Source organism: Pocillopora verrucosa, chromosome 8 (assembly GCF_036669915.1).
Source record: "Pocillopora verrucosa isolate sample1 chromosome 8, ASM3666991v2, whole genome shotgun sequence".
NCBI classification, from domain to species: domain Eukaryota; kingdom Metazoa; phylum Cnidaria; class Anthozoa; order Scleractinia; family Pocilloporidae; genus Pocillopora; species Pocillopora verrucosa.
The window spans coordinates 3,845,445-3,862,174 of record NC_089319.1 but is presented as its reverse complement, the minus strand read 5'-3'; the positions used below and the strand labels follow the sequence as shown (position 1 = coordinate 3,862,174).

Sequence of the window (16,730 nt, the reverse complement as noted above, 5' to 3'; positions counted from 1 at the left end):
TTTTCCGAATTTTTCTTCGTTGGACACACTAACATCCATTCACAGATTTCCTACCTAAAGATTTTCGTTCCCGCTCTGACAAACGAGCCTGCATTCAACCAGCTGCAACGCACCTTGGCTTCGGGCTACAAAACCAGATATGTGGTGTAATAGTCATATCTTATAACCTGATAATGGGTTCTTCCTTCCAATGCTGTCACATGATAGTAAATGAGCCAATTGAAATAATTTATCAAACCGAAAGTGATGGACCAATGCGGAAATCGACGTGAAATACCACTAATACTAACGTTTGGCGAGGTGTTTCACCAGTTTATTTTTATATAAGTAATAGTTTCAGCTCCTATGAAGTGATTTCAGATCATCAGCGAACTGTAGCTCCAGACCGATACTGAAGGGAACAGATACAGGACCTTCACTTACAGTAACATACCAACGAAGTCTTGGTAAGCCAATTCGTGTTAACTTCTGATGCATGATGCCTAGAATTGTTACTGAAATGAACCATTTTGGTAAATACCTGAGAGTAGCTCATCGCCTCAATTTTCAAACGCCTTTTCTAAGACGAATTAACAGTAGACTGAATCATTAATACAAATCGTGTAACATCGCTTTGATCTGTAAGGGTTTGCTTGGGTCTTCACAGATGTCCTTCGCAAAAAATGTTGTAGTAAGGCAGATGCACTTTGTAGTCCGACCAAATTTAGGAGAGCCAATTTCTTCCAGATTTCATGACAAAAATCTGGTGATTACATATTAATAAATAGTAATAATGACAAAACCATATGATAGCTTTTAATAATAATTTACTGGAATCGCATGCACAATTATTTGTTCAAAACCTGCTTGTAGTCGCAAAACAATTCGTCAAATTTTAAGCACTTTTATAATAACCTCTTTTTAGCACTGAAATACACGTATGTCTCCTCTGCATTGTTAACTGAAAAGTTCAGTTCTCTTTGCTAATTAGAAGGAATAATTTTTTTCATAGATATATTTCGTCAATTAAATTTCACTTGATCAAAAGGCCAATATGATTACTCAGCTGTACCATGATATGCCAGCAACAGTAATTTCAAGTTGTCATTCAATACCATATTTGACAGTTAGTAATTTAAGGCATTTTTAAGTTAATAAGTAGTGAAAGTAATTCCTGTTTTTTTCATTTTTATTTTAGCAACTTCCTGTTCAACATTTAAGGTTCCTGTGATGTCGAGACCATTAAAGGTAGCATATCAAACAACTGCTTTTGAAAATCACAGCTGTGACCAAGTTGTTTTTTTTACTTGTACTTTGGTGTTATTTCATTTGAAGGAAACTTCACTTTTATCAGTGCTTCCCTACCAACTCTCTCACTTCAGGAACAAATTACATGCCTGCAGATACAAACCTTTATGATTATATAATACTGGTATTTACCAAGTAGGAGATTGATATGGAAATAAATTTATAAGAGAGTAAAATAATTTATAAAATGAGTTCTTATTTTTCTATAATTTTAATTGAATTTACTAAATCACAAGAATCTTGTGTTTACAGAACGACACTGGGGAAAGAAAGCTGAGAGTAACCCTTTTGAGTGCTGAATGGAAAACATCAAGCAATGGAGACTTGACAACCATCAACAGAGAGCTAGCAATACAGATGGCTAAACATCCCAATGTGGAAGTCAGTGTCTTCTTACCTCAGTGTAGTGAAGAGGACAAGAGAGATGCTGATAGTTACAATGTTAAACTCATTGAAGCTGTTAAACTGCCTGGTTTTGAACCAGTTGATTGGCTAGCCTCTGTACCTGAAGGCCATGCTATGGATTGTGTTATAGCGCATGGAGTAGCTCTTGGTCGGCTAATTCCACATATAAAGAAAAATCCAAATTACAGTCATTGCAAATGGATTCAAGTTGTCCATACTGCCCCTGAAGAAATTGGCATGTACAAAAGCATTTCTGAAGGTCAACAAATGCAGAAGACAGAAATAGAACTATGTGAAATGGCTGATCAAGTTGTAACAATTGGCCCCAAGCTAACTGATGCATATAAGCACCAACTCAGAAAACAAGATGTTTTTAACCTGACACCAGGTATTTTCACTGAATATTTAGATGTGCAGCAAGCTAGCGATGAAAGAAGAAAATTTTGTGTCTTGGTAACTGAGAGTGGTGATAGTGAAGATTTTGATGTCAAAGGATACGGCATTGCAGCGAAAGCTATTGCTAACCTAAAGGGTGAACCTTACCAACTCAAGTTTGCCTCCAAACAGAGAGGAAAGGAAGATGAATTAAAACGCAAGTTACTTCAGTGTGGTATTAATCCTGATCAGCTAATTATCTGCAGCTTTGATGAAAACAGGAAAACGTCAGCCAACTTATTCTCTATGGTGGATATTGTTATATTGCCCTCAAAAACTGAGGGATTCGGGTTGAGCGCTCTTAAAGCCATATCCACTGGTCTTCCAGTACTTGTCAGTGGTAACTCGGGAATTGCAGAAGCCTTAAAAGAGGTGCCTAATGGGTCATACCATATAGTGGATTCAGAGGATCCTGCAGACTGGGCCAGAGCATTAAAAGCTGTGTGTGACAAAAAAAGGAATGTACGACTTGCAGAGGCTAGGATTCTTCGTGAACACTATTTGCAGCAGTTCAGCTGGGAGGAGTCTTGTGATGTCCTTGTTAAAAAGATGTTCCATCTTGCATTTGGTAAGTTTTCTCAGCTTGCATCAGGAATGCAGAAGTTTTAATCTAATTTGAAATAATGACAAAGCTCACATGTTCTTGTTAAATATTCAATGTACAGGTTAGCATTTGTTTCTAAATGCAGTAGGGCAGTAGTCTTGTGGAATGTTACAAGTTTACATGCAGGAAAACTGGTAATCCAAGGCTATAAGTTGATGGTAATGGCCATTCTTGTTAAGGGCCATTCCATTTTAGAACCACTTGAATTGTGAAATTTAAAATAATTATTTTATATCTAGCCCAATGATGGATTTTTAGAGTGAGGAGACCCTAAATTGTCTAAAAAATAGTAATCTGAAAGTTGATTATATGGGAAATGGCAAAGAGAGGCTGTTTATTTTTGTCTAATGAAAAGTGTGTGAAAATAGGTGGCATTCTGTAAGATTTAAAATGATTTTAGTGAGACATGTTTATTCCAAAATCTCACTAGAGGAACAAAACTATTTGAACTCTACACAAAGGTGAACTTGCTGATAAGATTTTTTCCAAAATGGATGTACTTTGTAAATGAGAGCAAGTAATAATTCTATTACAGACATTATGTAATGACCACACCAAAAAGCCAATTTATTTTGTTTTCTCAGACAACAAAAATCAGTCTTTTTGTAAGCTTGGCTCCTTTTTTTGTGTTTAGGGGCCCAAACTTGAGTGCTGTAAATTATCAAAGTCCTGGAAAAAAAAACATCAGAAAAAATAAAGGCTACTTTATGTTGCAGACATTATGTTATGGACATTACATTATGGACACAATGTTACGGAAATGACATTATGGACATTATGACTGAATGACTTTTATTTTAATAATTCTTTTGGAAGAAATAAATGTTTCATGAAGACCAGTTTGTTCAAATTTATCACTTCCAAGTTTACAGTACCTTTTTAACTAAACACTAATAACTGTAACCATAACAACAACTGTACATTAACAGTTGCAACACCATGGTGACATGACGAGTATAAATTATCAAAAAGTTTAAGTCCATTTGTGAAACAAGTTTACTAAAAGACATATCATGTTAATAGTCAGTACCTTCTTTTAAAATATCTGAAGGTAACAAATTAAAAAATGTTTCAGAGATGTAGCTTAAAACAAGCTGCAGTAACTTCAACTTTCAAAGGCCATTGCACTGATAGTGACTGTCCTTAAATTACTACAGAGAAAATTGTCAATTCATGCAGTTCAGTGCAGTGTAACTTTCCAAAATAGTGTCAAGTGGCTTATTAAGAATAGTACTCTGACAAGGAGTTAAGTACAATCCATTGGTTCAAAAATTAAAGCAATGTTTAACTATTGCAATCTGCAGTTAGTTTGACTAGTTATTTGAAAACTTTTTCTTTTTGAAAATATTTAAACATCCTCTCAATTTATGAAAGACTTGGAACATTGAAAGGTCCAGTGCCTTTTAGGTCTATGGAGCCATAGGAGACTTCTCTTTTGGACAATATCAATATTTCAACCTCATTATCAGTAACACTAAGGACTCTTCCAATGTAAAACTTGGTCTCATGCTAGAAATCTAATCTGCACTGTATCTCAGAAAGCAAGAACCAAAAGACAACAGAAACACCAGTTAGAGCTAGCTCAGTAAAACTGAATTGTAAGGAGCATGCTCTATATGGGATACTCCACAGACCACAGTCACATGTACACACAAACTGTAGTATTAATGTTATGGTTATCAGCACAACCAGAAAAGAGAATTAACTTGTAATTGAGCCTGATTAAGAATACATTTATCAGTTCTGACAAAATCAATTATCAAAAGTTCATAAAAAAACAAAAACATTCCCTTATTCTTACCAGTGTAAAAAAAGTTCCCAGTATAATGTCCATAACAAAAATTGTGTAATGTTTTACCGCAGGCTGAAAATATAACTACAGAATAAGGGAATCAATATAACTAGATTTTAAAGAGCTATGAAGAAGCTTTGTTCTTATTATTATTGAATGATTTTTGTCTGAATTGTCAATTCACAGGAAAATAGCTGTCAAGTGAACACATTAAATTGTAGTTTGATTTTTTTTTGTAATGTCCATAACAGAGTTTCACACAAAAATATTGGCAGCCTCTGTTAAAGAAAGGAAAATTTTTCCTCTGCTGATAGTCAATTACCCTGTGAGGGTAATAAAATAATAAAAATTTGTGTACTGCGTGGGTACTATGCAATTGGAAGATTGCTGTGCAATTTGCTATGAAGGAACACTGGTGTAGAAGCCCTCTGAAAATGAGGATCTGCAAGCAGATTGTCATCTAATGTGTTTGAAGTTTAATGTGATATTAATGGTTCAAGTTGGTTTGAAATACAATTTTAACTTCATTTCATCACATATTCCACCTGCATTGTCCAACCCCACTGAAAAAATTCACATGGAACTAAATGCATCTGATAGTGAATTTCCATGCAATTCTCCCATGTCACATGTTAATTCCTTGTAAACAACCTGCATTTTATCACATATTTCACACACAGAAGGCAAAGTCCAGATGGGCAACAACCAATCAAGGAGCCCTCTTTGAAATATTATCCTTTTCTCTTGGTTGTTGTATCTTCACTTATTTGAGATTGCAATATATCTTTGGTTAGGTTTTATTGGAGATACAACAGAGTTTCTGTTTGCTTTTTGCCGTAAAATTTGGTGAAATTCTATTTTTGGAGTCACTAACTTGACGAATAAGTTTAATTTTTTTTTCTGTTAGAGGAACGGCAGTAAGCATGGTCTCTTTTGAAACTGTTATTTGGTCTCATCATGCAACAATTATAATCATAATTATAAGAATAGTATAATAATAGTAGAATGAAGGTTTTTTCAAACCTTAATTGTAAATTGTGTATTGAAAAACTGACATTGGTGATGTATTTTGGATAGATTTCATGCACTTATATACAGATGGTCGCATGTTTGTTTGCTGTGCTAATTATTATTTCTCAAAGAAAAGTAACACTGTGAATACATGTATTGTAAATAATGTAAAATAATGAAAATTATTCCAGATATGATTGTGCCTAATTCTCTTTAACCCTTTAAACCCTAAGAGTGACCAGCATCTAATTTCTCCCTACAATATCACTCCTGAATCACACATTAAGGTGATAAGAATAAAGGACATGGTCAACAGAGAAAGAAACTTTTGATTAGCAAACAAATTCTCCTTTTCAGCACATTAGGAAATGTATAAGGAGCAGTGTGGAGAATATGCAGACTGATGTTAGGATGTAAAGGGTTAAGATAATATACATGAGATATATATGTGAATATCAAATAGATGTTTTGAGCACCTTTTTTAAATCTATCTTTAACTACAAGTTGGTATGTTTGTTTCTAACTATTTATCAGTAGAAATGCTAATATCTCTCTGTATAACTTTATTTTTAGGCATGTTGCCTCTTCCTGGATCTTCCACCTTTGATCCCGAAGAAGAACTAGAAGAGCCACATATGAAACTCCAAAGAATGGAAGGTGAATAGATGATGCTGTTAAATTAAATTTCATGGTAAAATGGATCTAAGAATACTCTTAAATACATTTGGTTCTCATTAAAAAATGTTTTTTTTAAGGCAATTATACCCAATTTAGTTTTCCCTCACTCTGTGTTTTGCTACAAGGAAATATATTAAGATGGTAGAGGCTGGGGTTGGTGAAACAGTATATAATGATAAACTGGGTGTTTTCAATGTTGATCTTAAATTATGACTCAAACAACTAATAGTGACATAGTGACACGGTATGTCAGTTAATCGCATGTTGATTTGACCTGTTTTCATGTTGCTATTAAAAGTAACACCATGAATTGCTCTTTGTACTTTTCCTCTCAGGTAATTCACCCTCCACCTTACTGTCCACTTCTGGTCACAAAAGAAAACTGGAAGTAAGGCACAGCACTGTGAAACTTCAGGAAAAGAAAGGTGAGTGAAAAGAGACCTTGAAGCCAAGGAAAGGTGAAGAGGAAGCTCAGTTTGAATTAATTTCTTAAGTGAATATGTTCAGTGTGTTCAGCTATGATGTCAAGTGTAAAGAAGTGTGCTTTTGGGATTAAACATTTAAGGTTGCTAGGGTCTATAGGGTAAAACTAACTGACAATTATTTGAAATGCTTTCAGTTCTTCATTAAAAAGATTCATTTGAGAGGAATTTAAACCCATTTATTTATTTATGTTTAGATCAGTGGCAGTAGATGGTAAAACAGTTTTAATAACAATAAAATGATAATAATAATAATTATAATCATATTCATAATCATAATAATAGTATAATAATAGTATAATGAAGGGTTTTTTCCCAACCTTAATCATAAATTATGTATTGAAAAACTGACATTGGTGATGTATTTTGGATAAATTTCATGCACTTATATACATATGGTCACATGTTGGTTTGCTGTGTTAATTATTATTTCTCAAAGAAAAGTAACCTCATGAATACATTTATTGCTGTAAATAATGTAAAATAATGTAAATTATTCCAGATATGATTGTGCCTGATACTCTACTTATGTGAAAGTAATTTGAGTTGGTTTGTGGAATAAACCCTTTAAACCCTAAGAGTGACCAGCATCTAATTTCTCCCTACAATATCACTCCTGAATCACATATTAAGGTGATGAGAATAAAGGACGTGGTCAACAGAGAAGGAAACTTTTGATTGGCAAACAAATTCTCCTTTTCAGTACACTAGGAAATGTATAAGGAGCAGTGTGGAGAATATGCAGACTGATGTTAGGATGTAAAGGGTTAAGATAATATACATGAGATATATATGTGAATATCAAATAGATGTTTTGAGCACCTTTTTTAAATCTATCTTTAACTACAAGTTGGTATGTTTGTTTCTAACTATTTATCAGTAGAAATGCTAATATCTCTGATATAGTGTCTGCAATAGCAAGAGTCCGTAATAAAAGGGTACGATAGAAATTCAAATGTTTGCACCCAACTGAAGAATGGTGTCTTTGTTTTCCTTTATCATAAAGTTGCTTTATATTATGTGAGTCAGGATTTTGGTTGAAGTATTTAAGTGTCTGCTATAGCGAGAGATAAAATAAGTAAAACTTTATAGCAACAGCAAGAGACTGTTTCAAAGGGAGTTTTTTTTCAATCATTTATTTACGTGTTTCCCCAGGGGTTGGCTCTTGTCCACTGTGGGAAGGTGTCTGTAATAGCGAGGTGTCCACAGGGTGAGAGTTAGCTAAAGATTAATCCAAATTTGGCATTGTCTCATTCTCTACTTTAGCTAAAGATGGTAATGAGTCGGCGTGTGGTAAAATACATAATAGTTGCTTTAAATTATAAATGTATTAAGTTATTGGAAAGTTGTTGTGAACAGTGACAATTATGTGATAAATGTTCGAAGAATTATATCATACAATAACGTGGTATCAATTATTTAATATAATTGTACACATTTTCTCTTATCGCAACAAAACATCTGAAGAGAGGCTGTGAATGCTAATCTCTCTCTGCCTCTTTTACCCATAGGTACTTCACCCTTCACTATAGTACCCATCACTGATCATAAAAAAAAATTAGAAGAGCCTTCGGGAAAGAAAGGTGAACAGAATACTCAGTTTGAACTTTTTTTTTAAGTTAATGTAATTTGAATATGGTGCTCATTGGGTAAAGGTAATGAATTCGATCCTACCGACGCGAAGTCCATGGCATTCATAAATCCTGTAATGAAATTAATGTACTTTACACTTGTCACCACTGTATCGAATCGATCAGGGTTTTAATAACTGGGATGTGAAAATGTATCGGTTTTGACAGTTTTGCATGCGGTTTTCGGTTTTGATCGAATTTTTTTTCGGTTTTTCGGTTGTGGATGATTTTTTCTACGGTTTTGCGGTTTCTAATAGGCCCCAATGCCCCCCTCGAAGAGAAATCTAAATCACCGCCATTTTGAGAACGAAATACTAGGACCTAGGTCTTCTACTAGCCACCAAAAAAACGGCTCCCTTAGGAGCCACCACGTTTAAAAAAGTCACGTCCAACGTAATAAAATTGCAGTGTTTTAGGTAATAAAAATTAAAAAACTCGACGACGGGTGTCGGTTTAGAATATTTAGGTGTCCTTACCAAAAGATATAGGAAATGTTCATCTAATGCTCAGTCGGGATAAGTAACTGGGTTCCAATAACACGACTAACAAGATGGCGGCCAAATGGAAATTATCATTTTCATCTCGTGAGTGAAAGTTTTCCAAAGAAGACGCTTTGGTAGGATCGGATTCTTTACCTTTACCCGTTTTGCAGGTTGATGAATTTTTTTTTCACCCACGTGACTGATGAGAACCATGTTGCATTCTTTGACCTATTGAAAATTTTGCTGTTGCTGTCACATGGCCAGGCATCTGTAGAGCGGGGATTTTCTGTCAACAAAGAAACTGAAGTAGAGAACTTGCTAGAGCACCCTTTGGTAGTTCAAACTACTTGTCGCAGTGATGACTACTTATGTGATGAACGTTTGAAGAATCATTGCAGCGCTATGATATTTAATTGATACAAAGTATGACAAAAAATTTTCATATTAGATGAAGCTAATGATTCCTGTTCCTGTGTGGGAGATGAGCCCTCCAGACACAATAAATACATAGATGTCAAAGATGTCGTGGTAGCATCCCTGTTGTTAATGTCAAATTTATGGCAAGGCATGAATGCTTAATATCTCTGTTTGTAGCCGTTCCTTCCTCTTCATTTTCCACCACTAATCCTGGAGAGGAAGCTGTAGTCTCTCAGCCCCATCTATCGTCTGTGTTTTTGTACATGCCGAATTTACTGGTATTGGACAAATTGACTGTTTGTGGTTTAAACACGTACGCTCTAATTCTTTTCAATCTCGGTAAACTGGGTGGTAGAATGTCCTGACTGGACTTCGAACATTATTTGTAGCGTCACTTTGGTTCTATAGGAAATGTGGAAAAAAGAAAAAAACCCGCATAATTTACAGATGTTAAAAATGGTGTTGGAAGGATGGATAGCGCTATCCACTCAGCATCCGGTGCGAAATGAATTCTAGGCCAGATAACTTCATATCGGTTCCAAACTTTTCTTCAGTAATTTTTTCATTATCTTGATACGCTTCTTTGTGTTTTTTTGACGTGGGGTGAACTTTTTTGTATTTCAGGAAAAATGGCCTCAGCAGTGGCTCCATCGTTTCGTTCATCAAAAGAGACAACTAATTACGCCATGTTATGCAGGCTTCTGGTGGATGTCAGAGCACATATCTTGAGAACGACTTTTGATAAGAGGCGTCCAACAGGAGACCTGAACGCAGTATTGTCAAGTCCCCCAGTTCATGCAGTCTTAAACTCACTTCGAAAGAAACAAATTCTTAGTCCTTCTCTTTGGAGAAAACTATATCCTACCATCAAATCTACAGTTTCATCAAAGGATTTCGATATCCCTCTACTGATGGTTTTGCTGAGGAGTATATGCGATCTTGTTCGTCCAGCTACCGGCTGGGACACTCTTCCTTCTGCAGCAGATACAACCCTTGAGGCAGAGATCGTTCGCATCAACTGTTTCAGAAACAAAGTTTATCGTCATGCCAGTGAGGCCTCAGTAGATGATTCAACATTCAATCAATACTGGCAGGACATCCAAGATGCATTGGTGAGACTGGGAGGAGCTGATTGCCAAAGTGCTATTGATGATCTGAAAAAGGAATGCATGGACCCTGATTTGGAAGAACACTACATAGAGCTTCTTAAACAGTGCATCATGGATGAAGTTAGCATCAAAGAGAGACTGGATGAAATGGAGGCAATCGTTAATCCTAAAAAGAGAGCAGGAGACAAAGGTATTGTGTATTAACGGTAAAATCTGTGCAACGGCCTTTTGATCTTTCCTGAGAAAAGAAACTTGAAGAGGAAGATTGAAGGGCCTTTCGTCACAGGGTAATAAGCAATTTAACAATCAGTTCATTTCAGTATTATAAAATGCCTACCTTTAAAAATAGCTCAAACTCGGAGAACTCTCTAGCGTACACGCACACAAAAAATAGGTGTTTTCTGAGTCAAATTTGTTCCTCCCGTACCACAAATTACTGGATCTGCTCCTGAAATGAGTCCGTTAGTGTTGGTAATCACACGATTTCGAGTACAATTTTGGGTAAAACAACACAAGTAGATTTTTGAAATGCAACCAAATTACACGAGCCTGTAGGGCGAATGCAATTTGTAGTTTTTGAAAAATTTACACATGCTGATTTATTCCGAATTGCACGAGGAAAATCATGCGACTACTTATTAATAATATACTAGCAAAAATATGACTCTGTCTTCCACTTTAGTTGCTTTTTTTTCGTGTCATGGCTCACTGGTTCGGCCGCTTGCCTTTGCCTTGTGCTGCAGTAGTCGGGGTTTTCCCAAAGAATCTGGCTCGAGCTTTTAAACTCACCGTCACGAACAATCGGTTTTTGTACTCTTTGTTTATAAGGTATCGGTCGACAGCAATAATCAGAACACGAAAGATATCACGCTCGTTATCTTCCCCGTCTTTTTTACGAACTACTATTGCGTAAAATGCCTCGAGAAGTTTGTTTAGCGCCTCCGATTCATATTTTTCAATGCCCAAAACGTCCAAACTTTTAGCCAGTTGTTTGTGCTTTGTTTTGTATTTCTATTTTTGCCATTCTCCATCAAAATTTAAATTGAAAAGGATGTTACCTTCTCTTAACCTCTCCGCTATTTTGTTTTGTTGCGGTTGGTGACTCTCCTGGCAACCAAATTATTTTCATCTTTCTACACTCAATTTCAACTTTTTGTCCTCATCTTAACTTTGTGCTCTCTTTGGGATTAATTGACTTGTTCTCAGCCAGTGAGCATTGTGAAATGTTGGCATGTATATTATTAAAAATGAAATAATTTAACCTTTACACCAACCTCTTACTAGGCTTTTCTAAATGCTCTGTCAGAATTTGATGTCAATTAATTGCGAACAGATTCAAGATTAACTCGCACTTTTTCATGGGAAAGCCTAATTAAAGCAAAACTCACCTAGCGTGATAACCAATCGCGTCACAAGTCAGGCAGATCAATGACTCTTCGTAGAGCATTGGAAAAGTTAATACATAAAGGATTTATGAAAATAAATGCAGGTAACGGTTTCTTTTCAGTTGTAGCGGAATACTCCGATGCGTTGAAAGAATCAATAAAAAGCCAAACCGAGTACCTCGCTCAGGCCTTACCGACCATGTCCAGAATGAGAACAGATGACATATTCACCAACATTCTCATGCAACATGATAGAAAACCAGTCGAAGATCTTGATATGAAACGCAAAGAACGCCTTCGCCAGTACGGTCAAATAAGTGGAAAGAAAATTAAAAGCTCTCAAGAAATTTTCATCTCGACCGATGGGAAACATCCAAAATCTGTTCTTGTCACTGGAAAGGCAGGCATCGGTAAAACACTGTTTTGTCAAAAGCTGATCAGAGATTGGGCTGACAACAAATTGTTTCGATCCAGAGCAAATGCAGAAGTACCTGATTTTAAGTTCGCATACTTGCTCACGTTCCGTCAGCTTAATCTACTTGAGGACGACCCTGTTACCTTGGAGGATATCTTAAACCGATCTTCAGTGCTAGATGACCGCTCAAATATCAGCGACTCTATATTTGAGTACATTGTTCATCATTCCGAAGAAGTTTTGGTTATCATCGACGGGTATGACGAGTGTTCACGACGAGAGTACATCGCTAGTGATCGGGATGAAAAGTACCCAAATAACGCCAGAGAGAAAATGCCAGTAGCAGCACTGTGTGCCAAGCTTATCAAAGGAAAAATACTGAGAGACTCGGTCGTCATGATCACGTCAAGACCCGACGAATCTGACGAAATGAAAGACGGAGGGATCTATTTTGATAGATACGTTGAAATTACAGGATTTTCCGAGCCACAGGTAAAAGAATACATTGGAAAGTATTTCAAAAACAACGACCGAATGAAAAACATTGTAATGGACCACATTACAAAGAATGACAATCTTGTCAGCTTTGCCCACATTCCTGTGCTTTGTTTCCTCATGTGCTCCTACTTTGAATATACTCTGCAGCAACCAAAGAAGAATAATCCTCTCCCGGTGAAAACAAGTGACCTTTATGATGAAGTGGTCAACATGTTCGTGCAAAAGCACCATAGAAAGGAAAGAGCCTCTGCCGAAGAGACTCTGGATGAATTATCAAAGCTGGCAGCTCAACTCCTTGAGGAGAAAAAGTTTCTTTTCCTTAAAGAGGATTTGAAAACTTTGAACTTACACGAGCTTGAAAGTCTGTGTGGAAGCGGTCTTCTTCATTGCGGTCCTCCTTTCAGAACATCTTTTTCTGCGACGACTAAACATTTTTGTTTTATACATTTGACTCTTCAAGAGTACTTGGCGGCTCGTTGGTTTGTAGAGACAAGAACTATCCCCAAACATGTGTCTACAGAAGTAGTTTTATTTATGTCTGGTATTTTGTCCAAGCGAAAAGACAACGAATTTGAGGAAAAGATGATTATCCACACATTTCTCAGCGACGACTTATTGGAAAAAGAAGCCAAAAGGGGGCTTTTAATTTCTAAATGTCTCCTACGATACGAAGACATTGAGTTTGCCAAGGGAATAGTTAAGAGATTTCACGACGTATTCGACATAAGAAATGGATCTTTTGATCTTTCTTCCTTGGGTAGTAAGGGTGTGGACTGCCCTGCTGTGTCTTTTACATTAAATGTTTTTGGTGCACTCAGTGCAGAGAAGGAATCTGAATGGAATACAATCACCACACTTAACCTGAATTTGTCCGCGGTCAACGATGCCGATGTTGCCAGTCTACGCCAAGCATTACAGACACCAACATGTAAAGTCACCGCACTTTATCTCGCTGCTAATCGGATCACCGATACCGGTGTTGCCAGTCTATGTCAAGCACTAAAGAAACTATCATGTAAAGTCACCGAACTTTATCTGGGTAATAATCAGATCACCGATGCCGGTGTTGCCAGTCTATGTCAAGCATTACAGACACCAACATGTAAAATCACCAAACTTGATCTGGGTGGTAATAAGATCACCGATGCCGGTGTTGCCAGTCTATGTCAAGCATTAAAGACACCAACATGTAAAGTCACCGAACTTTATCTGGGTAGAAATCAGATCACCGATGCCGGTGTTGCCAGTCTATGTCAAGTATTACAAACACCGACGTCTAAAGTCACCAAACTTAAGCTGGGTGGTAATCAGATCACCGATGCCGGTGTTGCCAGCCTATGTCAAGCATTACAGACACCAATGTGTAAAGTCACCGAACTTCATCTGGGTAGTAATCAGATCACCGATGCCGGTGTTGCCAGTCTATGTCAAGCACTAAACGAACTATCATGTAAAGTCACCAAACTTTATCTGGCTTATAATCAGATCACCGATGCTGGTGTTGCCAGTCTATGTCAAGCACTAAAGAAACTATCATGTAAAGTCACCGAACTTTATCTGGCTTATAATCAGATCACCGATGCCGGTGTTGCCAGTCTATGTCAAGCATTACAGACACCAACATGTAAAATCACCAAACTTGTTCTGGGTGGTAATGAGATCACCGATGCTGGTGTTGTCAGTCTATGTCAAGCATTACAGGCACCAACATGTAAAGTCACCGAACTTGATCTGGGTGATAATCAGATCACCGATGCCGGTGTTGCCAGCCTATGTCAAGCATTACAGACACCAATGTGTAAAGTCACCGAACTTGATCTGGGTAGTAATCAGATCACCGATGCCGGTGTTGATAGCCTATGTCAAGCATTACAGACACCAACGTGTAAAGTCACCGAACTTAATCTGGAGGACAATCAAATCACCGATGCCGCTATGGACCGTCCAATGAATATCTTAGGGTACACAAGGGCTGAAGAAGACTTAGGATGTTGGAAGTACATTCCATAAGCTGGAAACCATTCCGCTTCGCGTCGTGATTTCCTACGCTTATCTCGTGTTCTCCCAACCTCCCGCGTGTTTACATCCGGCTATGTAAACACGGAAACCATTTTACATTTCTTTTATGAAATAACTAATAAAAGAGGAACGAAAACCGTGTTTACATACGCTCATGCAAAATGGTTTTATGGCCAATCACTGCGCGCGTACGATTTGAATTATTTTCTAAAATGCCAATAGCAAACACTTTATCTTTTTGTTGTTCTTAAAATGCATTTGTTACTTGATATTTCTATGAATTATAGATTTTCATAAGAAAATCACAAGATTTTAAGTACAACTTGGGATAAATTAGCACATGTGAACTGTTCAAAGGCTAACCAAATTGCACGAGCCCGTAAGGCGTGTGAAATTTTTAGTTCTTTAAAAATATACGAGTATTGATTTAACTAACCTAACCCTAACCTTAACCCTAACCCTAACCCTAGCACCAAACCAAACCGAGACTGAAACTGCTTTTCACTTCCGAGAAAACCAGGCATTAAGAAATCAAACAATGACCACAGCTCCAGGACATTACTCTGAAAATAAAACATGAGCATGTCATGAACGTAAAGCACTGTATCAAATCTTTGCAAGACTAAAAGAAATAAAGCAATGCAAAAAACTACAAAATTACGCTACCGTACGGAAAGATAACTCATAACAAAGGAGTATGGTGAGAATGAAACAAAAATGAACGACACATTAGAACGAGCAAGTCTCAATTGTCTGAATATTTAATCTTGTGACGTAGAATACTTCAGAAACATGAACAACGTTTTGCTGTTCGACAGAAGCTGCTTTTGACATTTCCTCACATTATACAAGGCAGAAGAAAATATTTATCCTCCTCTTCGTAAGTAAGTGAAGAAGATTTTAAGATCTACATGTGGAATAGCTGTGGGAACAGTGACTCGTCATCTTCCCATATTTAAATCGCATAGCTTCATTTGCTTAATAAAAGCCCCTCAATTCGTACCTGGATTGGTGTTCCCGAGAGTATAAGTCGATGACTGGCTCGTAGCTGCTTAATGACTTTAGGAAACTGGGAGGAAAGAAAAAAAATCAAATTGAAAAAACCTGGAGCTTAAGCCGCCCACTATGTCGTGTCGACATCAATCACGATGCAGTACAAAGAGCTTGTTTACGCTTCCGTCCTAACTACTTAAAGGGGCCGATACTCGTAGGAACTTCTTACCGACCGCCTTTAATTTGAATACTGGACTACATAGCTACTGTTCCATTTCGGACGACTCGAAATCATTCTCAAGCAACAACCATCAGTGAAACTTCAATGATAAAAAGGAGAACCTGTTTAAATCCTGTCAGAGAGATAACACATGGAGAATACCAAATATACGATATCTTCGTCTCCACCGGCTTTTTTCTGTCGGGGAATTATCATCGGTCTCCTCAACGTTTGCTTTCTAGAGGAAAGACCAAAACGTAACCTACCTTTGTTTTTCCATTCTTTATAATGTGGCCCTCGTCAAGGACACAATAGTTCCAGTGCACTGATCTGTTCGGACGAAACAAACGAGACATTTCGTTGAAATAACTGCTGTGCCTTAACAATGTGTATTTTCAATTACCCTTCAGTAACTCTCCTTACCTGAAGAATTCACTATCGTACGATGCCACGACTAAACTGTGACTTTTGACCTTGTTACGTAGTCTGCGAAGAGAAAAGAAGGCAAAAAAATTGTTTTCAATGGTCGAATTTTATCTCGGCTTTCATGAAATCAAATAGTTCCGTTTTCTAAATGCTGCAGTTTAAATTGCACTTTATGCCAACTGTTCCCTCACCCTACAAATCTGTAACTGATAGTGAGCTTTCGGCAGACTGTGTGCTACCTTCGATAGGAGACAAGCTACCCTCGTCGCACACCGTTCAGTACATTATTTTAAACAGAGGCCATTAGTTTATAATTCCAACATGAACAAAGGCTTCGTTTTCGCTGTTTTCCTGTAGCACCCTACCTGTTGATATTTTCTCAGCTCAGCTTTGATAGGAACAGGAATAGTGTAATTCTCCACCTTTTTACCGTCCAAAAGT

General features: G+C 37.1%; 1 protein-coding gene across 2 annotated transcripts; it reads left to right on the top strand.

Annotated features, from left to right (window-relative positions):
- The first annotated feature begins 206 nt into the window (after positions 1-206).
- LOC131791002 (NACHT, LRR and PYD domains-containing protein 12-like) lies at positions 207-15,634 on the top strand. 2 transcript variants are annotated; one of them, XM_066170784.1, is made up of 8 exons: positions 207-446; positions 1,178-1,227; positions 1,540-2,695; positions 6,108-6,191; positions 6,548-6,637; positions 8,206-8,277; positions 9,849-10,523; positions 11,841-15,634. In XM_066170784.1, the coding sequence occupies exons 2-8, from the start codon at positions 1,210-1,212 to the stop codon at positions 14,639-14,641; spliced, it is 4,896 nt and encodes a 1,631-aa protein (XP_066026881.1). In that variant the 5' UTR covers positions 207-446; positions 1,178-1,209; the 3' UTR covers positions 14,642-15,634. The 2 variants fall into 2 exon arrangements, with proteins under 2 accessions (XP_066026881.1, XP_066026882.1); XM_066170785.1 differs by lacking the exon at positions 8,206-8,277.
- The last annotated feature ends 1,096 nt before the right edge of the window (positions 15,635-16,730 follow it).